The sequence below is a fragment of the Pagrus pagrus genome (genome assembly GCF_965226575.1).
Source record: "Pagrus pagrus genome assembly, chromosome: 17".
Lineage (NCBI taxonomy): Eukaryota > Metazoa > Chordata > Actinopteri > Spariformes > Sparidae > Pagrus > Pagrus pagrus.
In genome coordinates, this window is record NC_140201.1 from 20,572,423 (window position 1) to 20,594,872 (window position 22,450).

Below are 22,450 nucleotides of genomic sequence, written 5' to 3' on the forward strand. Positions count from 1 at the left end.
AATTTTATATCAATTTAATCCGGCTATTTTTGGGTTGTGGGTGGCTGGTCAGACAAGACAAGACATCTCAAGACATAGCCTTGGAAATTATAATAGGCAATTTTTATTCTGTTTTCTAAAAATAGAGAAAACAATCGACTGATTCCAGAATAATCAGCACATACTGAAAATAATAGCTGCAACTTTGTTGGATATAATCTGTATCATCATTTATCAGAGTTGATGAACATATATGCTTCTACTGTAATACTGCAACTAACTATTATTTCCATTGTCAGCTATTTTTGCCACTAATCAATACGTTTTTCGGTCTATAAAATGTCAGAAAAGGGCGAAAAATCACGTTATCAAATGTCTTTTGTTTGTTCATAGCCCAAAAGCATTCAGTTTAATGGCATAGAAGAGTAAGAAAACACAAACATATTCACATTTCAAAGCTGGAATCAGAGAGTTTTGACTTTTTCTTTTAATCACTCAAAGCAATTAATTGATTATAACAATAGCCAGCAATGTTTATTATAATAATTAATGCAGCTCTATTCTACTATCAATGGCTGGGTACATCTACTATTAAGATCATATGAATATATCTACCAAGATGCTGTGACACGAAAAGAATATATTTGATAATTTAGGAAAACAGCCTAATTTCATCACAAAACTAATTCGTTATCTTAAAAACAAAGACTGACATTCAGTAGAGTGCATACCTCTGCCAGGGTCCAACAGTCTCTTGATTTTTTTTTATCAAGATCCATGCACTATTCCCTGAGAAATGAACTAAAATGTGGGAAAACGCCCTGTCTCGCAATATTAAAGAAAGCGAGAAAAAATCCTTTTATCGGGATCTGCACCAAAAGTTAATGGGGGCTATTCTTGGCCCAGACCCATCCAAGTTTCATGGAAATCCAGTCAGTGGTTTTTGACTAATCCTGCTGACAAACGGACGCGGGCGAAAACATGACCTCCTTGGCGGAGTTAATTATGAGGTTGAAATAATGGAACTAAAAAAGTAACTGCAACCACAGACATGCTGGGTTACATTTCCCACACATTGTCAGTAATAGGGCAGCCCACGCAGGTAAAATAGTTCTATGAGGAACTTTCTGTTTTGAATTCCTTCTGAGTGCGGTCATGGATGAGGTTGCTGGACTCGCTAAATGAAAAGTAAATAACAAGTAGTCAATGTTTACCCATGAGGAAGTACAATGGCATATTATGGGTAAAACACCAGAATATGTAATTTCATAACATTCCTCATTTTATTTAGAATAAATATGCTATTAGATACAGCTGAAGAGGTTATTATTACCTTGTTGTTGAGGGCTAATTTCAGGAATTCATCATCCATTGCCAAGCTCCACAAGACGAATTTACTCTCCAAAGGCTGAGGTAACAGCACTTTTCAGGAAGGTCGTCTATCCCATACAACAAAGTAACTAGAACAACAGTCTCTCCCAATACTTCCTGGGCCACTTGTCCTGTGCGGAGTGCGTAGTGTGTTCTCTTGAAACGCAGTAACCACTGATTAAGCTACACCCCTGGGCAGGGGATGAGAGGGAAATGCCAAAAACGTCATTCATCTATTGCTGTATGTAAACTACCACAACACAGTCAGTTCATCATTCAGGTCAAGGCTGTTACTGGGTCGTGTGCGTGTGTGTCAGAATGTCAACACTCAGCGCACACCTCAGAGGCTTGAGACTTGTAGGGGCCTCCAAGAGGTCAAGTGGGCATTAGGCTGGCTGATGCAACAAAGCAGTTTACTCGACAACACCACTACAAGACTGCCCCACAGAGATGTGTGACAAATAGCTCAGGGAGGGGTCAAGCTGTGTGTTTCTGTGTTTAAAAAAAAAAAGAGAGAGAGAATGCAACAGCTGCCTGGATCGGGACAGATGGGACGGGTGGTACGGTCAGCCAGCGGAGGGAGGGGAAAAGTTGTCCACATACCACAAAAACAGCACGCACATTCGCAGCATCTTCCCTATCTGATTAAAGTGCAGTTACACGCGTAATCTCATAATGGCTCCCCTGCAGCTGACTTGAGCCCATCGTTTCTAAACCAGCTGTTATGGGTCGAGAGAAACCAGAACCGCGCACATGTGTGTGCATCCGTGCATAACTGCGGACTTCCCACATTCACAGCGTGCCAGGAATTCCTCGCTGAGGGATGTGTGGGAATGGCAGGAATTCCTCGAGGCCGAGGGAGTGGACAGGAATAGGGCGTCCGTGACCTGGACCCCTGAACTACACCCTGATCAGAAGCTCTGAGGAGCCGGGTTAGAAACAGAAGCATACTAAGAAGAGCAGTTTTACTTGACTGCATGCTTATTTTATTCATGAAGGGTTCACTGTGGGAAACTCTTAAAGGGAATTAATTTGATTTTGACACTTTATATTGATTTCACTCGAGTATGCATGAACATGTTTTGTTTTTCCCATGGCCTAAAAGTTATTTCAGAGGCGTTTCCCTCCCTACAACAACAACAATTCTACTATGGAACACACTCCAAATTAAGTATATTCACTGTCATGATCTCCCAGATAGATTAATCCTGTGTAAATCCAAAATTGGGCCAAAGGGAAGCGGCAAATGGACTGTTTGCTAAAGGCCCGCAATTCTTAGATTCTGTTGTTATGCCTGTTAAGCCTTCCGTGCTCTCACGGCACAAATGTAGCTTACAATAACAGTGGCAGATCTATTTGTATTCTGTATTTCGAATTAATATTAATGTTTAAAACAATGGATCCTTAATTTGGTTTCAAGCCGACTCATTTTAAAATGAGAGGTCCCTGTTAATTGGTCTTAAATGTGCACATGATGGCTACACACAGTACATGATATTGTGCTAAAAGGCTCAAGCTACAAGTCAACGTCTTTACCTCTTCCGTTTGTGTATCGCATTAATTTGTCCCGACATTCTAAGTATGATAAAGAACATTTTTAGATCACAGATGTTAGATTTATGCATTAAAACACCTTACTCTTCTGATGTTCTGTGGGAAACTCCATCCTAACTCTATAAATGCTGACGATTGATCTTACCACAGCTCAATGCACACCACTTAACCATGTGGAGAAATAAAAAGCTTGATGGTCACAAGGCTGTGATTTGACAATCACTGCTTGAGGTTTAGCTAACCTGGATGTCTTTTACTAGATACAAAGCAATGTGGTACTACAGTGCCCAAATGCATATGTGCAGTTGGTGCCGTGTAATTTTCCAGCCATCACAGACTTTTCCTGACACCCGCTCCCACTCAAAAGAAGTTAGCTAAAGGTGACTGCTAAATGTGTGTATGTGACTGATGCAGGCGCCACTCTTCCTCTGTCTGAAACAGACACTGACACACAGAGGATGTTAAGAGACAAGAGAAATTTCATTCTGTTATTATGTTTCCTTTTTCATCTTACTCTTGCCGATCTTGTTCACATCTGCTTCCCTTGTTAAACTCTTCTTCCATCTTCTCTCTCATCTGTTACACTGCTATTTTGTACTTTGTGTATTTATTCACAGCCAGCAACACTGTCTGTGATTAGCCTACTTTACTTCTAACTGGCAGCTGTTGGCCCGCCTCCCCGTCCTAGTAGAGCAGCTTTGATTGGCTGCTGCAAAGGGGTGTTGCGATTGAACAAGAGGGGCTGATCTGATTGGCTGTTGTGATCAGACACAGCTGTGCTACTCTAACAATGCACCTACTGTGGGGTACAGCTGGCACTCGCTCTGCCACTGTACACACAGAAACAAGTGGGTAACTAGTTAGGAACGTGGAATTACAGCCTATTGTTTCATTTGATGGAGCAATATATACACTGACATTATAATATGTAAGTAATTCATAAATATTCAGTGTTCACACCCACATAATTTAAGTCTTATTGACAGTGGCAAATCCTGCACTGCAATACGAGACACTAAAGCTCTCTGCTAGCAGAGGGAGGATTTCACTACACTTTTTACAGCCTGATCGTTGAGAAAAATCCTCCTTGACACCACTGGAGTCATTTCTCTAGCCAACCGTCTGGTCTGATCCAAGACAGACAGCGCGAAATAAAAGGTGCAATTTTTTAAAAGAGATATTTCTCTAGCACTTATTTCATGCTACAGTGAATATCAGGCCCCGTCGATGAAAATGGGGTATCATTATCTTAAAACACCGAGCTGACAGTGTAAGCGATTAAGCAGCAGAGCCAGGGTGTTTGTTTCCAGTCCATTCTACTCAGACACTCCGTGTCCTGCCCCATTTTCCTCTTTTTGTCCCCAAATCTGGCCTGGGAGAGAGCGCACCATCTTTCCTCTACCTCCGCCTCTTTCTGTTCTCTCCATCCGTCCAGACCTCTAATAGCAGGGTAGGCTAACCGAGCGAGAAACAGGGCCAGGGTTACCCCAGCGACCCAAACACAGCAGGGGAGGAGGGGAGAGGGAGGAGGAGGGAGAAAAGAAAGACAGAGAGAGAAAAGACGGCTTGTTATTGGTGCCAACGGTTCATTCGTCCGGGTCTTTTAATGTCACCTGATCTCATTCTGACAAATTGTGACGAAACAGAGAGAGATCGCACAACTGGCAGCATTAAGCTTTATATATAAAGATCTGATAGACAGATGAAAACAACTACTGTACTTTATTTATATATTTTTCCACTGTTGTAAATACTTCCCTCCTCTCACCAGCCGAGATTCAGTCCAACACACAGTGAACAGTTTGACACTGTATTCTTGTTTTCAGCTGTTGACTCCTGCTGCAGTTCACAGTCAACAGCCACCGTCAGATCTGCCTGCTACAACCCTCTTTCTGCTTCCAGTCTGCACAAATACGCCATCTGGAGGTGACTATGAAATCAGCTTGGAGATCTGATCACTGAGGATTAACATAAATTCAGTTTTATTGGAGTAATTCTACATTTTTACCAAACTACCAGGGAGACAGAGAGGGAGACAGTGATGGAGCAAACCACACTCCCTTCTTGCAAAGTACTTTTCAGCACATCTGTCAAGTCCAAAGGCATTAACATTATTACATAACAGCACTGCCTCCGCCTCCGCCTCCTCCTCCCCTTGCAACCCACTCTTCAGCCGCCCAGTCAGACCAGTGGCTGAGGCGGCCAGGCCAGCAGATGGACGGGCCTAATCCCCCAACACACCCCCTATAAACCCGAAAGTGATAACTGGCAACCACCAGGAAGCTCTAAGAAAAACACTCCAGGCCAAACAGTCACAATGAAGCCAAGTATTGTCTACATATAATTGCATTTGTGTTGTTTTCATTGCCTTTTTCTGCAGGCGCGAGAGCTGTCTCCATCAGGACCCCACGGGCATCTGAGCAACCTGCCAACTCACTGTCCTCCTTTATATGTGGGGTTTGAGGCCGATACTGCTTTGGAATAAAGCTACTCAAATTCAATCATTTGTGCGTGTCTCCTTTTGGGTCTACAAAGTCTAGTCCATGAAACATTACAACTTCCCACTGAAGCGCAGGGGAGTAATAACATTAAATATCAAAGATATATATCTCTTCAAAATGTCACATCAGAGGAAGACAACTGTGACTAGCAGATATCAGCCCTTTTACATGCAGGAACAAAGCATCATAACATTCTTCTGTGCTTTGGTCTATACTGCATTAATAACTAGAATTACCAGACTATTTTTACAGAAGAGTACAGAGGACTGATAGAGAGCTTTGTCACATGGTGCAATGACAGTCCCTTGAAACTCAATATCAGCTAAACCAGTGAGCTTGTTAAAGACTACAATGCTTCAAATGTGGATATTGCTCCACAGAAGCTACATATTGTAAAACATAGATGCTTATGACATGTTCAACCCAGCAGCACAGAAGATTTATCCAGTCACCACCCAAGATTAGTACAACCATTTCAGTGTCCAACCAAATGTGAAATATGGTCACAATCTCCCCTTCTGATCCCGAGTTACAGCGTTGAATAATGGCCAGAAAAGTGTTTCTACAGACATTATGATGTCACAGGGAGGTTGACCTTTGACCTTTAGGATATAAAATGCCATCACTTTATTCATCATTTTATCCTATGAGACATTTGTGCAAAATGCTGTCATAATTAGCATGTGAATTCTTGGGTTAAGGCCCAAATGAGGTTTGTGAGATGACCTTTGACCACTGTATTCTAATCAGCTCATCCCTGAGTTCAAGTAGACATTTGTGCCAAATTTGGGGAAATTCCCTCATGGCATTCTTGAGATATCATGTTCACGATAATGGGATGATAGACAAACGGACAACCCAAAAACATAATGCCTTCAGCAAAGGTGCAGTGGCATAAAAACAGGAAAATCAAATCTGAAATGAAATGATAGGGCTGGAAAAAAACAGAGACTGAAAGCTACAGACATCGTCCATCTCAAGTCATCAGAGAAGCTGCTGTCACTACGGAGACTGGTGCTAGGCACAGGTAGCCAATCACAGGCGTGATGGGAGAACATGGTATGTGATGGCGGCAGGAGAGGGAGGAGATGGAGGGGCGCAGATGAGGATAGGAGGGGAGTTAGGGAGATGTGAAAAACGATGGTGACAATGACCTGTCTTTGTGACTGGGAACACTGAAATATTAATCGCGTGTGTGTGTGTGTGTGTGTGTGTGACAATGTTATTTCCATTATGATAAAAAACACACTACACCTCCATCATCACCACTCGCACACAAACGGCGATGATGGAAAAAAAAAAGCTGCACTATTTTGAATCCCTGTGTGACTTGTGTTTATGTTTACCTGCTATCTGACTCGATACATCTCCTTTTGGCTCTTTAGGGAGGGATCCATCTGTAGGCACACACACACACAAAAAAAATATTACCAACAGTGAAACAGAACTGATTTTGTTTGATGTTCTGAGTCACAATGTGTTCTACAGCAAATCCAACAATGGAAAGGAAGATGAATAGGACAATATAATGACATGTTGGCTTTTTCAACAAGCATGAAATAGGTTTGATTATGAAGCTGTACAATGTATTGATCATTGGAATCATTGCCAGAAAAGGAATTTTACACATAGATTACCCAACACAAGTCCCCTTACTCTGCTGACACATTCAAAGCAAACCTTCAAAAATTACTTGGCCACAGTAACAATGCTATCGTGATGAAGCAAATCTTTGATAATCAATACATTGCAAGACAATCATCAAACAATACATCACAATATCTGTCTAACTGAAGAATACAAAATGTGCATGAATTATTTATTTATTCACTGCCTTGTGGTGTCAGTTTCAAAGGATCTGACATGAACTCAGATAAAACAATGTATAAAAAGTGTATAGTCTTTACAAAGTGCCCCTTTATCAACACACACCGACTGCAACTTGTGCATGTGTGCCATCATTCTGATGTAAAATACCCATAAACTGGTGAAAGGCTGAACTACCAGAAGCAGAACAGTTCTGGAGTTAAAATGTTGAAAGGAAGGCTACAACTATGACTCACTCAATTATTTTCAATCTGTGTAAACTAAGTTCACAGAGGTTTATACCACAAGGAGTCATGACGTACTGACTCTTTGTCTCACTTTGAAATATTACATCATCAGAGTTGCAGCCCAACCTATATATCAGTTAGCGGACATTATTTGCCATAACTGATAATGATTGATATTGGCCTCACAGATAAATGTTGGATATGTTGCCTGATCTGCACCAATAGGAAAACTTTTTAGTGATTAAAATGCACAAAGGTGCTTGGGATATATCATAATCAAATTCCCAGTGAGGTTTAATGTTTCCAAAAACTAGTGTTATTTTACACAAATTTACTGTTATACTGCCCCTATTATGTGTGTATCTCTGTCACAAGTATAAAATAAACACATTTGACAGATCCTTGCTTTTGTGTGTATATTGGACAAAATACATATAATATTATATTGGTGCCAGTACCAAAAATCGAGCATCGGTCAAAGCCATGACAACAGCAAGCTATAAGAAAACATGGTTAAGATTATACAGCCATGCTAGCAGCTGTGAGTGGCTGACATCAGTATGCCAAGATGCTCACAACAGCAATGCTAACACGTTGTTAAGACGGTGTATGGTTTTTCCTGTTTTAGATTTTAGTTTACATTTGCTAATTAGCACTGAAGGGAACGCCATTAGTTTTGCAGGTATGTGGTCCTAAAACAAAGTTTTGGACAAATTAAAATTTTGGTCTGATGTTGGCACGACAGAAAAAGTCAGGGGCTCATCAAAGTCATTACAGTTGATCCTCAGGGGAACATGAATGTCTGTAACAAATTTCATGGCCATTCATCCAATAGTTGTTGAAACTTTTTTCCAAACCACGCACAAACCAACCCGACTGTCAGTTTGACATTGCCATCAGTACTGGCGTGGTTAAAAAGAAAGACTGGCAGTCTGTACACAGACAGTCTTTGTAGTGATCTAATGTGCCACAACGTTGAAAACAGAAATCTGCTGGATTGCTTTGAGCAAAAAGTAAAGGAAGGAGGTACAGTTTGTTCAACACAAACACAACAGAGGCTTTCAGAATGAGGTTTTAGCATTAGCTAAAGGCTGATAGAAAACTCTACAACATTAGCTTGTTTACTTAACCAAAAAAATGAAGTACTAACATGGTCTCTTGGTCACAGGCTTCATTTTCAGTAATATGAATACACTGCTGTGAGAAAAATGAGCTGCCGTGGAATCCTTTGTTTACAATTATGATACCAGGGTACCACAAACATGTCAGTTTCCCATGTTCTTAAACAGCATGTTCTGCTTACACTGGACCAGTGCATGCAGGACTCGTCTTCTCATCACCCTATACCTCATGACCGAGGCCCACTGGTTTCTCAGCCAATACAAACAATCGGCCCATTGATCCAGCCTATAGCCTGTGTGTGAGAGCGGCTGCTGCTGTGACTGAGGGGAAGATACAGTCAGTGTCATGTGCTGTCAACATGTAAACAGGCTGGACGCTCCACTGGCTGACTCAGTAACACATGCTCCCTCTGTTCTGACTCAGACTTACGCCTTCCTGTTTAACCTTACAGATGGCTGAAGCTGGTGGCTGTACTGAATATATGATCTGTGCTGTCAAGTATCCAGCAATATGGACTGGATTATAGTTAGATATTTATATTTAACAGACCTAAAATACATGTAATATATGGTACATGCAGTATATGAGTGATACACTGAAAGGACACAGACTTTTGTGTCGAGTGTGTCTTTTTGATTTTGTCACTCAAAAACAAAATTTGTCAACATTTTCTTTCCTCTACACACAACATAAGACTTCCATAAACCGAAGTGCACTGAAGCAAGAGGAATATGTAAACACACAAGAAATTGCTGGCATCCTCTCGTACATGTATCCAAGTCAATATTGTTTTCATACTATTTTCTTTACTAGGAAGTCCTTTGTTTCTGGATTGCACTCAAACATCTGTGTTGTGAATTTCAGGACTGGCCCTGTTATTACTGTGCCACTGTTACTACTAAAACAGGATCTCATGGCAGGAAACATTACAGTTCCAATGAAGTAATGGCCTGAGTCACACCTAAAAAAGCTAATTTATTTAAAACAACAGTAAAACCTGCTCTCCAGTTTTTATTTGACTCTGGATCAGACAACAAAAACGACCCTGACGCTCACATGTTTACACTTGCAAGCACACAGGACAGTAATCCAAGTAATAAGTAACTTGTTCATGTCATATTGGAGGAGTCATCTTCTCATCGCCGTACAAGACAGCAGAGCTGGTTGTATGAGGGTCACAATACTGTGGATTTACAAAATAGAACCAGGTCCATTGAATAATGGCATCACTTGGCATTCAGACCAAAAACAGCCCTGCGTTAAAACGACCTAGATGTCTGTTTTGGTGGAGCGTGACATTTACGGTATCGGTGAGACAATGACGTACAATCCAGGATGTCCAGCTGGAGTAACAAAAACGAGGTGCTACATAATGGTTTATAGTACTAGAAGATAGAATTTTAAGTCCATAAAGTTGGTAACATGGCAACCATTTTATTTTTCATCGCAGCAATTGTGAGGTATACAGTAGAAATGTGGCTTTGTTTATGTGAACACTGTAGGCAAACATTGTTCAGGCATACACCAAGTACAAACTGATTATATTACTCCTTGCTTTTTATTGGAATAAAGCCCATTTTTATTCTTTTTTTTTGTGCATCAGTGACCACTTTCACCAAATTAAAAGCCTTGACAATGAGCGTTACATCCGTCATTAGCTAGTTGTTGAAGTCAGTGAAATAATGTACAACACTTTGCACCTTATCCAGACTTACATTACATACATCCAGACACTACAATTATAAACTGAAAGTGTCTGCCCTGTACAGCAGCAGCAGAGTCGCAGCAAAGAGTAACTAGCAGGAGTCAGATTTCAAATGTACCTTAAAAAGGAAGTAATCACAGCCTGACATGAGGGTGCTTGACAAATGGATATGGTTGTACAGACTGAAATCCGCTGGAAGGGCAATTATACAGAGCACCAAACAGTTGTGAGGTGTGGGCAGACATAAAAGTGAGTATTCTGTTGTTCAACACATTACCATGAAGGCATTGCCTTATGCTAATTTGTGTAAACCAAGCTAGCCTCGACAAGGAGCTACCAATACAATTGTTGTGTACTTAGCTTCAGTGTTACTTTACAATTCTTCCTTGGATAAATGTTTGATAGACCTGGCCTGACTTTGAAACATTTGTTTTGTTTAAAGTAAGGGGAAAGATTTAAAGATGTAACATTAAAGATCGAAGTAATTGCTTTACAGATATTGAGTGTCATCAACGAGAAATGTTTATCTTTTAATCTAACTGTGTAATCAGTATAAACAAAAGTTGGAATCTTTAAATTATGCTTATACTGATATGACGTGAATGTATCAGCAGGTTTGGTATAGTCTAGAAATAGGGTCCAGGTTCAACACGTTACCAGGAAGTATCTGCCTTGCTACAGGGCCCTTGAGGAAGAAAGTTGACGCATTCTAGCTTCTTATATAACAGACTGTGACCTCTGCCCTTCAGAGGCAAGAGAGAAGAGTTTCCCTGATAGGACCAATATCCCTGTGTCACATTAAATCACCCTGCTCTTTCCATTTCTCAGTTAAGTCAGTCTTCATGATATAATGCCTCTCTACATGACAGCTGGTTCCCTTCTATAGTGGCTGCTAGAGTAAACTATCCCACCTGACAGCTGCGATTTAGCAATATTTTGCTGGTAGCAGTTTCCATTAATGAACATATAGCAGCACGGTACACATACTCTACACATGAGCAAACTTGCAGGCAACAACTGCCAATGCCACAGGGGCTTGTGTTCATAAGAAAAAGCTCTCAAACACATAAACATGGCATGGGAAGAGAAGCACAAAGATCTCAAGGGAATTTTCTTTAAAGCTGTGTACCTGGGAGAACTTAACAGAGAATGAATGGGATGAAGAAGAAAAGAAGGGGGAAAAAAAGGAAGGCAAGAGAAAGACCAAACACCCACATAGTTCACATATTTGCAATGCCAAAGATGTCCACTTAAGCCGCAGTGTGCAACAATGTAATACCAGACTGCAGTATTGGTTGCCCACATCTTATCACAATCTAAACAATAAAAGTTGTAGCCGAGCCAGAAGTCAAACATGCATGGACAAAAAGGAGATAAAACACAATAAATGTATGTGTGCATAAAGACAGAGAGACACACACACACACACGTGCAGTTGTGAACGGAGGCTTTTCCTCTGAGATGTGGCCGTTGAAGCAGTGGAATAATCCAACCACACACACACACACACACACACACACACACACACACACACACACACACACACACACACACACACACACACACACACACACACACACACACACACACACACACACACACACACACACACACACACACACACACACACACACACACCAAGCCAACTCTGCTGCAGACCATAGTAGGATAAACCCACTGCTTAAACGTTAGCCAAGTATTTGGACAAAATTAAACAGATCACACAAACATCTTATAGCCGTTGAGGAAATGACAAAGCGAAAAATTCAGCGGGCCAGATCCCATAAAACACCCATCTCTCTGAAACATGCAAACCCTCAGGTACAGTAACCTCACCTGGACCTCAGCTCTGTTGAACACAGGCTATACTGTATCCTTAACTAAGCTCCCTTCCACAGACAGCTCTCTCTTGTCCTGACACACACTGTTTCTGTCTCTGAGCCCACATTAACACAAGACCACCCTTTCTGTGGGCCCCTGCCTTCCCCTTCTCGGCAGGCACACTCATCGTTTGACTCATACACGAAAAGGAAAGACCCCTTTTCATTTAAAAATACCTATTGTCTGGCTCACACAGACTAGAATGAGGTGTGAGGCTCAAAAACAATGAGCAATACCCTGCTGTCAAAGCTGTCTTGGAGAGTGTAGCGTTAGATTGTACTGTAGGGGTTTAGCAAACATTTAAATGTCAAGGGCCATGGACAACACAAAATAATCCCAAAGGGATCACGCATCTGAGAGGATTTTTGTTGCTTGGCACAGAGCTGTGGGTGGTGAGATACCGATGGAGAGAGTGAAACTTGTGATGTCAACCTGTGAAACTCATGATCAAAATAGTTAAGCGGTAGGTAATACTGAACTTCAAGTGAAAATGAAAGAGTTTGGTGCTTTTGTTATCTTGGTCTCAGCTTTCGGAGCCAAATGCTCATTGCTGAGGTATTTATGCATTGCACTTCCTAGAGATAACCTCTTAGTCAAACAAGGTGATCTGTACTGTGACATTGTTTTCTGCAGATTTCTGTAGAAGCCTGAGTTTCTGCAGCTGGTGCTCCTTTCTTTGTTAGCTCAACAATAACTTATTTAGTCCATCTTTGCTACATGTGAAGACATAGTTCCTTTCAGATTCTTAAAACAGTACTCAAATTTAGCATTGTATTCGCATTACATTGTCAAACTCACCTGACTCAACCTTGCTATTAACCACAATGCAACTTGAACACCAACAGTTCAGCAGGATATTCAGCCATGCTATGCTAGTAGCGGCTAATGTAGTCTCAAGCTGCTGTTTCTTCACTTCCATATTTTCAGCCTCCAATCCTATTCCACGCCGACTCAAGTGACATCACTTATGGAAAGTTATCAAGCTTTGCAGAACTATCACTGGAGCCACAAGACTTTTGCAGTATTACTCCCCAAGACCCGCATATGGACTCAAAATTGGAGGAGTTATCTAAATCAAAGGATTGCGATAAACTTGCTTTTTACCAAATGTTTGGCAAGCAGATATGATGCAAGTCGTATGACCCACATACTTGCTAGGGAAGCACTAAATCGATACCCTGCATCCTTATTTCTGACAATGATCTTAATTTAGCAGACCAGGCACCAGCCAGAGGTGACAAATTCACGTTAAATACAGTTTGTCTGTCAGTGTCATTATAAAATGAGTGTTTCTGCTAGTCACATTCAGTCATAGATGTCTGTTGCCACAGTATTTAGCCCCACAGTAGTTTTAACTAATGCAAAACATTATCCCAATATGCACAGGTCGATGTGGCATGCAGATTTTTTGCCAGAGAGCACCAGTATAGGATCATGCCTTGTGGTGGCAGATACCTTAAATTGAGCTTTTGAGTCAGCGTCGGGAGAGAAAAGGTTTGACTGGTTCATGATGCCTGTGTAGTTTGTGTGTACTTGGAGGATTCAATAGTATATACACTTGGGGGCAGATCAGGGCCGAGCCAACACCTGAATATCTTCCTTGAGAAGTTTGTTTTCTGCACAATAAAAACATAGCTAAACAGGGAAACACACTGGGTGTTTACTGTATTTTCAATACACAGCCCCCTCACCATTAATATGTTGATTGCATTCTGCAGAAAAGAAGTGTGAACCTCCTGAAGACACACCACCAATCAAAGACGCAGGATTCTCAAGTTGGCCTTCATATGTGATTGCGTAGTTTAAGCTAAGCAAATCAAAGTTTTAGCCTTTTCTGAATTCCCCCTAACAATTGTGAATTTAATGTATATTTTTTTAGGCAATGGTTTTGTATGCGCTATATTTCATCCTTAAAACCAGCTTCTTGTTGGGTTTGACAGTCACGGTGCTTGTATCTGTATCCCTGAAGGGATCAATTATGTGAGCTACTGAGCCAGTTCTTCTTTATTACAAAGTTAAAACATTAGACACATCACTAGTTGAACACCAGGTACTTTTATCAGGAAATACACATCAGACAGCCGACTAAATCTAAACTATGTCCACTTCGCTTCATTAAACCAGTGCTCCTCAGTCCTGATGCTCAAGAACGACATTTTTTTATCCAAACATGTAGTTATCTGATCTCACCTCAGATCCCAGGTGCAAAATAGTCCCCATTAGATACAAAAGCATGGTTCGGCCCTAAAGACCACTTCTTTAAACTGTTCCTCATTTTGCCTGAGGACCTCTGGGAAAACTCTCAAGGACCTCAGCAGTCCATAGTGTTTGCTTGAAGACACAAATGGCCACTGGCTGTGATGTTTACAGTGGATCAATTTCTCTGGTTACTGGCCCTTATCAGGAGAGAAACAGGGTGAAAAGTAGTGAGAGGAAGAGACAGAAAGGGAAAGTGAGCGAGATGGGGAGGGCAACAGTGAGATAGCAGTTTTGAATGCACTGGAGACCCGAAGAAAAAAGGAGTACAATGGTCTTTCAGGACTTGTCCTAGTTTGGTTCACTCGCTCTCTCTGTCTCTTTCTACTCTCAAAATAGGAGCAGAGACCATTCTGGCAAATCTTTCACACTGATCCTAATCAATTGCAAGCCAATTCAATTCCTTTACTGACCTCTTTTATTAACCAGGAGAAACTCTCTTAAAACAGCTTGGCACAGACATCTATACTTCTTGTCTCTTCATTATCTTTCCAAGGTCTAGTTCTCTCTCTCCCCCCTCCTTTGAATTTTGCAGCTCCTTGCTTGTCCACCTGCTCTGAATAGACTTCCTTATTTCCTTCTAACAGCACAATAAAAATCATTCACTCTCTCCAAGGCTTTTTGTTTATGTTCATCTTACAAGAATGCGTAAAGAAAATGGTTATCTGCACACGTGATTTCACGGCTGCTCGCAACCTGCGCACCCCGCCTCCCCTAAAAACCTACCTCCTATCTTCTCCTCCTTTTCCATCTTCTCTCCATTTTTCTCTTTGCCCCCTCGACTCTTTTCCCTCTCTCGTTCCAGCTTGTTTTAAGAAGGCAGCGGCTGCGGGGCGTCAAATTTTCCCCGAGCTCACACCAATTAGCTATCACGCCGGAGAAATTACTGAACGAGAGCACGGCAGATGAGAGGGAAAAGTGGGACAAGCTCCTTTTTATAAACACACAGAGAGGCGAGAGGTTTGCATGTGTGCATGTGTCTACTTGTGTGTGTGTGTGTGTGTGTGTGTGTGTGTGTGTGTGCATGTGTTTCACTTGTTCCTAAGAGGGGATTTAAACAAGCCAAAAAGTCTTTCATTTACACATCTGACAAACACTTTAATACTTCAATTCCCTGGTTAATGGATTAACATAATATTTGACATTAATCTATTATACTTTTAAATAACTCTTATCCAGCAGTGCAAATCAGTACCAGCCAAAGCCAACTGCAACACAACAGCCCTATTCTCACTTCTCATTACCTACTTAGAAACTGGCTGTAAATACCTTGCTCTGTTTGCCCTGATTCACAAGTATTTTTGATTGACAGCTATTTTACCAGACGAGCAAACTTCTGCTTTTGAGTTTCGGTTTGTTTTTGTAAGTGCTTCAGAGTGGCACCACAGGTAGAACTTTGTTTTTAATGTATCCAAATGCTGCAAGTGATCCACCCTTGGACCTAACGGCCCACAACAAGAGCATAGAAACCGACCGTCATAATAAGCTCTTATCTGTCGGCCTTTGGTCTTATCTTGTCCGTATCTGGGCGGCGACCTGTGTGTCTATTTGTGTGAGTGGTAAAAGCTCACTGATAGCACAGGCTTCCCGACCTGCCGTTTACACAGACCTGTTAGTAAAGACATAGTATGGGTCAGGCAGACAGACATACATAGTTGCTGTTGTTACTATGGTGACAGACTGCTGGCCCGGCCTTGCTTAGTGGACATGAAAACAGGATAAAACATGCACCTATAGTGTATAAACTTGCCTTTACTTTGTATGTTTCTTGTGTTAAAATGTCCTCCTTCTCTCATTTGCATTCATATTTAATCTTTGCTTAGATAAATACTCATTTAAATCAAAGTTTTGCCAATTGTATACTCTATTTTGTAAATTACGTTGTTGTTAGGATGTTTGTCTGTAGAAAACAGTTAAAGAAATAGTTCAACATTTTTACGCCTATTTACTTTCTTGAAAGTGAAAGAGCAACAGTGACACCACCAGCAGCATTAGAAGCTAGGTGGACAAATGGCATATCAGCATCGGCCCTAAAAATGGAGTGTCGGTGGGGCTCTACATCTGTCCATTAAAAACAAAGCTACAGCCAAGAGAAGGTTAGTTTATCTTAACATAAAGACAGACAGCTGAGGTAAACAGCTAGCCTGGCTCTGTCGGAAGGTACCATAGTCCAACTACCAGTACTTCGAAAACTCACTGATTAACACATTTTTGTCTTGTTTGAAAATGTTTAAAATGGAGAAATTGTGGTTTTAAAGGGGATTAGGAGAATAATCCAGCATGTAATCCCCCACGAAACCACAACTTCTTGTTCCATTTTTGGGGTTTTGTACAGATTTTGGAACTTTGTTACAGCCGGACAGAGCAAGGTTATCTATTTCCCCCTGTTCTAAGTCTTTAAACTAGACTGACCCCAGCGTCATATTCATAGAAAGACTCGGGAGCGGTAACAAACTACTCATCTGATGTTTGGCAAGAAAGAATATAAGCATATTTTCTAAAATGTCAAGCAATTGTGTGTGTGTGCATTTAAGCATGTGTACTGACGCATCACAAAAACCTTCCTACCTCCCGCCTCCCTCTCTCCACCTCCATGCCTACATATGAAAACACACACGCACACACAGTAATCCCAGAGAATAAACACCAGATTAGATTAGGTCAGCGTGTGTAATCCAATGAACTCTCACCTCTAACATGCCTAATGCTGTTAGAGCTGGCAACATCACACCGTCAAACACACACACACACCAACAGGCACAGGGACTTGTACTGCTGCCACATAGCTCTGCTCTCAAACACATCATATATATTCCTGTTTAAGCAAGCAGATTTGTTGTTAAAACAGTTCTTGGCCAGTCTGCTTTCCCACACACTCCATACCCTTTCTGAGAGGAACTGCAATCTGCTCACTATATTATTAATAACATACCGGCTTTCTGGTATCAAAAAACATATATATTCTTACAGCGTTTTAGTATAAACATGTACATCTATGGCAATCTTATAAAATCTTTTCTGTAATGATTCCATTGCAGCATACTAGACATACAGGGTCAATGTTATTCATCACCCTTTTCAAATCACTCCCCAAACTACCTCATTTGTAGGCTGTGACGGGCCACGCTTCACATTGTCATGTACAGCACATCCAGAGAAAGACGAAAGTTGTTTACAAGCCTCTAACTATCAGGAAAGTGAACCATACTCGCTCTGAAATGCAATCTGGTGCTTTTTGTTCTGGTTTAGGTTTGTATTACTGTGGTGCAAGTTCACGCTGACATCACACATGCTTTGGGCTACAAACAACTCCAGTGCTGCCATTCATTTTGACTCCATGGCTCTCGATGGCTTCGCTCTCCGTGTTCTGATTGAAAAATTAGAGTGTTTAGTCTAGCCAGGCATCTGTGAGCCGGGTTTTCCGACCAGTTCTGCTGTGTGGACCCCAATCTGTGAGATGAAAACATATTTTCACTCAAAAAACTGAATTTAGCACCAGTACTTTCTCCATTCGCATCAATAATGGCTGGCATATTCTACCTTCATTTACATGGTGCAAGATAGCTTTGCAACTCCTGGTCTGCTTTTGTAAGTGTGCTTATCATTTATTAAATCCTCATAAAAACCTTTTAATTTATTTCTGTCTGATTGGTTCCAACCACTAAACCTAGTGTGGTTCAGACAGGAAACTCTTACTGCAATACCGCCAACATGAGAAATTTGCCTCATGACATTAATTTGACATCACATTGAAAGAAAAGGAAAAGAAACAAACTTAGCAGGAAAAGCCAGACTCTGCACACTGAAATACGTCACTATAACGCCAAGGTAAACCTGACCCAGATAACCAGTCTTTACAAACCTGTGATATGATACACAGATCAGCAACAAAGGCCTTGAGCAAGATAATGTATTGTGCCAGCTTGGCATCAGGTTTACCTAAGAAATTGTTAAACCAAAACTTTTCCAGAGAAAGTTAACTGAGCCTCTTTCTGAGCAATGCATGGCTTAACATTGAAGCTGCTATAAACAATATTTTTATGTTAACAATGAATCACATGATTAACCTTTATGTCAAAACATTTGTGGGTAATGTTGAATCCACAGAGAATCCCCCGACTCTGCAGTTCCCACCAGCTCAACAGAGAATTTAGGGTCTCTCAGCTCAATGTTTTAGTTTTGGGCTCATCCTCTCTGCCATGTTTTCTCTATACTATGGTGTGTAGGTGATGTGTCAAACATAGCCTTAGTTGTTTTCCTTCCTTGCTGGCACAAACACAAGCATGTCGCAGGCAAAGTGCACCAATCCTGATCTGCCAGGTCATTCTTCTCATTGAACCGAGAGACTGGCAGCTCTCTGCGTTTGAATGCTAATGATTTACCAAAACGTTGATCGTACTGCCATGGCCTCCAAAACATGATAACTCAAACAAGAAGAACAAAAAAAAAAACACAATCCACTCCCACTCAAACTGACCTCACAGCAGATTGAGGGGCTTTGGCTCGCTCTGCTAGCTCTAATCTGCCTTTAAATTTTAATGTACCTGCACCTGTTATTGGGGATGAGAAAGATTCTATGTTTACACAGCTACTCATGGGGAAATGAGAGCAAATTAAATTATTTACTCTTTACTAACCAACTGATATTGCCAGTATGTTTCTGCTATTTTCTCTGCAAATTAAAGAGTGTATGACAAAAATAGGTTGTTATTCAGGACGTGACGGTCTGTGCCACTAATGGTTTCCAAGTGCCTGCGTTGCTCTTCTTGTTACCATGTGTTTAGTTTTGTATTTGTGCTTCATTTTAAGGGATGAATGCCTTTCTAACTGAAACATTGCATTGATAATGCCACAATAAAGGGAACAGTTTGAGTAAAAGGACAGTTTTTTATCCCCAGGTTTTAGCTTAATCTCCAGCCCTTTCTAAAAAGCTTTTTACCCAGCCATCCATTTGCTCGTAATTGAGGCTGCCTGGCTAAATAAAAAGCTAAAATCTCATAACCGACATCTTCCCCTCCAGCTGGCTTCCATTTATTATGTACACTCCTCTCTGTTGCACAATAGTACAGTTACTTAGAGGTGTGTGAGGTACCTGATATCTTGCAGCTGAGCATGTGTGTATGAGTAAAGATGGCCACTCGCCGTGGATGTGACAGTACGCTGTGATCTTAACAATACACAGACAGGGAGGAGACGACATGGAGGAGACAGAGACGGGGTCAGTGGAGAGTGGCAAATCGGAGAAAGTGCTTGTGTGAGTGTGAGTAAGTGTGAAAAGCAATTGAGAGAGAACAGCGGCTGCCTATCACGGAGCCCCTGGTACTGTGAACCACATGATGCCACATGAGTGTCGAACAGAGTTACCCACAGCCTGAGCCTTCTAAAAATGTGTCTTTCCAATGCACTGATTTCTGTGTTCTGGGGCCTTTCTGATGCTAAATTTTGCTCATTGTTCTCAGGTAACTGCAACCAGGCTAATAATTAACAACATTTGGAGTAAGGATGGCAATAAGACAATATATATTGTGAAACTGTTTATCAGCATTTTACCATGACTATCATGCAAACTTTATTTGTTCTGGGTTTCTGCCATGAAGATTTCAATGTCCTGGATGAATGGGGTAAATTCTGGTCAAATATTAACTGTGTTTATTAGGCTTGAAAACAAATCATTTAGATCGCTGATGGCGTAAATTACCAGCCCAAAGCATCGGCCTCTGATGACCTGGGAAAGAGACTCAAGAATCAACCTTCCCTAGGATTGCCTGTTCCACCTTCAATGCAATTTAAATTGTGCTTAGAGGGATTTATTTTTACTGGACATTATGACCGGCAGTGGTGGGAAGAGTACTGAAAATCTGTAGTCACGCATGAGTACTTACATTACTGCAATAATACTTTACAAGTAAAACTACTTGTGACTCCCAACACCTGCTCTGTTCTGCTCAGTGGTCATGGTCACCTCTCCAATCTCCAAACATGCATCTGCTGCAGAGTTTATTTATTTATTTTTACCCTTTTTGACATAGACCTAGTTCAGATATCAATTCAAATTGAACTCAGTACTCAATTATGGTTTTAAAGAGATGAGCTGAGATGCATACTTAAGTACAAGTAAAATTACAGACTTGAAAAAATACTCATGAAAGTACAACCCCCAAAAATAACCTAATTACAGTAATTTGAGTAGAAGTAATTAGTTACTTCCACCCCTGTTGACTGGAGAGATTTAATAATGTCAGACTTCAACAGATTTTCTTGGTAAAATAATAATAATAATCAAATATTAATAATATCACTAGGTGTATAAGAAAATGTGGTTAATGTTGCAAATAATCATGGCTACGTTCTGATTTTTGGTTTTACACATGAAGTTAATTTTACTTGTCATGAGGAGTACTATAAAGCCAGTGAAATCAGCTATCTCCTGAAGGGAGCTTTCTAAAGGCTGATAACATAACCCTGATGATGTCATCAGGGGCTATCAAGTTGCACTGTGGGAAATGTAGGATCCAGTGTTTTGGGAGGTGTGGCTCATACTCAGAGCTAACAGTTAGGATATCTCAGCCTTACCAGCTTTTTAAACTCTCTCTCTCACAAGTCCCTGACTTTAACAAATACAATGTTGAATACTCATTTAGTTTCTTTATGAATACAGGTTCTGAACTATCTCTCAAGTAATTAGGTAAAAAAATGTATGTTATCAAGACAGAAGCACCCAAAATGACATCAAACCTAGCCTTCACTTATCCATTTGTATAAATCTATCATGCACAGATGCTCTGTTTACTTCCATCCCATGAACACAGGGATGATAAAAGAAATCTGCTTTGTGTAGCATTAGGCGTTAGCCTCTGCTCTGTGTCTGACTTGGCAGCTTTAAGCCTGGAGGAAACCTTTACTGAGGGACCTCAATCAGTCTCCATCTCCTGGATCAATATCCATTAGTCTCAGAGTGTGCGTGTGTATGTGTGTGTGTGTGCAGCCCTCATCCTGGGTGAATGGGCCTGAGTCATAAATGCATGCTCTGGATCACATTTCTCGCTCTCTCTCCTGCTTGTCTGTTTCACTCTCTCTCTTGCACAAACACACGTACACACTGATGCTCATTCAAACATACAGACCAACCTTGTGAACGGCATGCTGTAGCCTCTAAACATTCATTCATGAAGGGCCGCCAGTGCGGACTGCAGATTTTTTTTTTTCTTCTACCGCCATGAATAATACCCTACACTAGCAACAAGTAATAACTGTATGAAATCAACACTAAATCGGCCTGTTAGTCATCAGTGCAGACAAATATATGTTTGGAGTGGAATAACTTGATGATTGACAACATGCCACAACAAAACTCCCCCTTTCACAGCTCTGAGGCCTAGGTATTAATTCCAGTCTAGAAGACAGGGGAGAGAGACGAGGGGAAGCTCGTTTTTTTTTTTTATTGGTTGTCATTTTGCATCAGGACGGAGAGGCCCGACACGATGCAACAAGAACGAAGGAGGGAGGAAAACGTGAAACAGACCCTGGCGAATGAATGCTCAGACGGCAGGCAAGCAGGCAGAAGACAGTAGGGCAGAAAGAGAAGGGGGACGACATGGGAAAGACAAAGACACTTAATGCCGTAGGATGGAAAAAGAGATGAGGATGGGGTTGGGGATGGAGGGGGGGGGAAGCATAGCCTGTGGCAAGACACTCAAACCTGTGCATGTCAAAACAAGACTCCCAGATCTACGAGGAGGAAGTTCACGGGCAAAACAAAGAGGAGGGGAGCCCGAACGTGAAACTCAAACCTTCCAACCAGCTTCTTGTACAAATGTGGTCGTAGACTGTCTATACTGAGAGAGGCCTATAGTGGTTTCACTACTGCTTTCACTACTGAGATGATTCTGAACAAAACCTTTAACAAGCATGCTCCACTTTGACCTGTTTTTGAGGCGATAACCATACAAATGAAAAAAAAAACTTAAAGAAGTAGAGTTTATGTACAAAATTAACCAGACACAGTGCTCAGAAACATGCAAAAAAGT

At 41.1% G+C, this 22,450-nt stretch overlaps 1 protein-coding gene across 6 annotated transcripts in view; it reads right to left on the reverse strand.

The window, feature by feature from the left end:
- LOC311272255 (triple functional domain protein) overlaps nt 1-22,450 on the reverse strand; it is a gene marked incomplete at its 3' end in the record, with an annotated part of 79,745 nt that overhangs the window by 53,930 nt on the left and 3,365 nt on the right. For all 6 annotated transcript variants that reach the window (XM_084378553.1, XM_084378551.1, XM_084378552.1 and 3 more), the window contains exon 2: nt 6,752-6,802. In XM_084378553.1, coding sequence (XP_084234679.1) covers nt 6,752-6,802 — 51 coding nt within the window. The remainder of the gene's footprint in view (nt 1-6,751; nt 6,803-22,450) is intronic.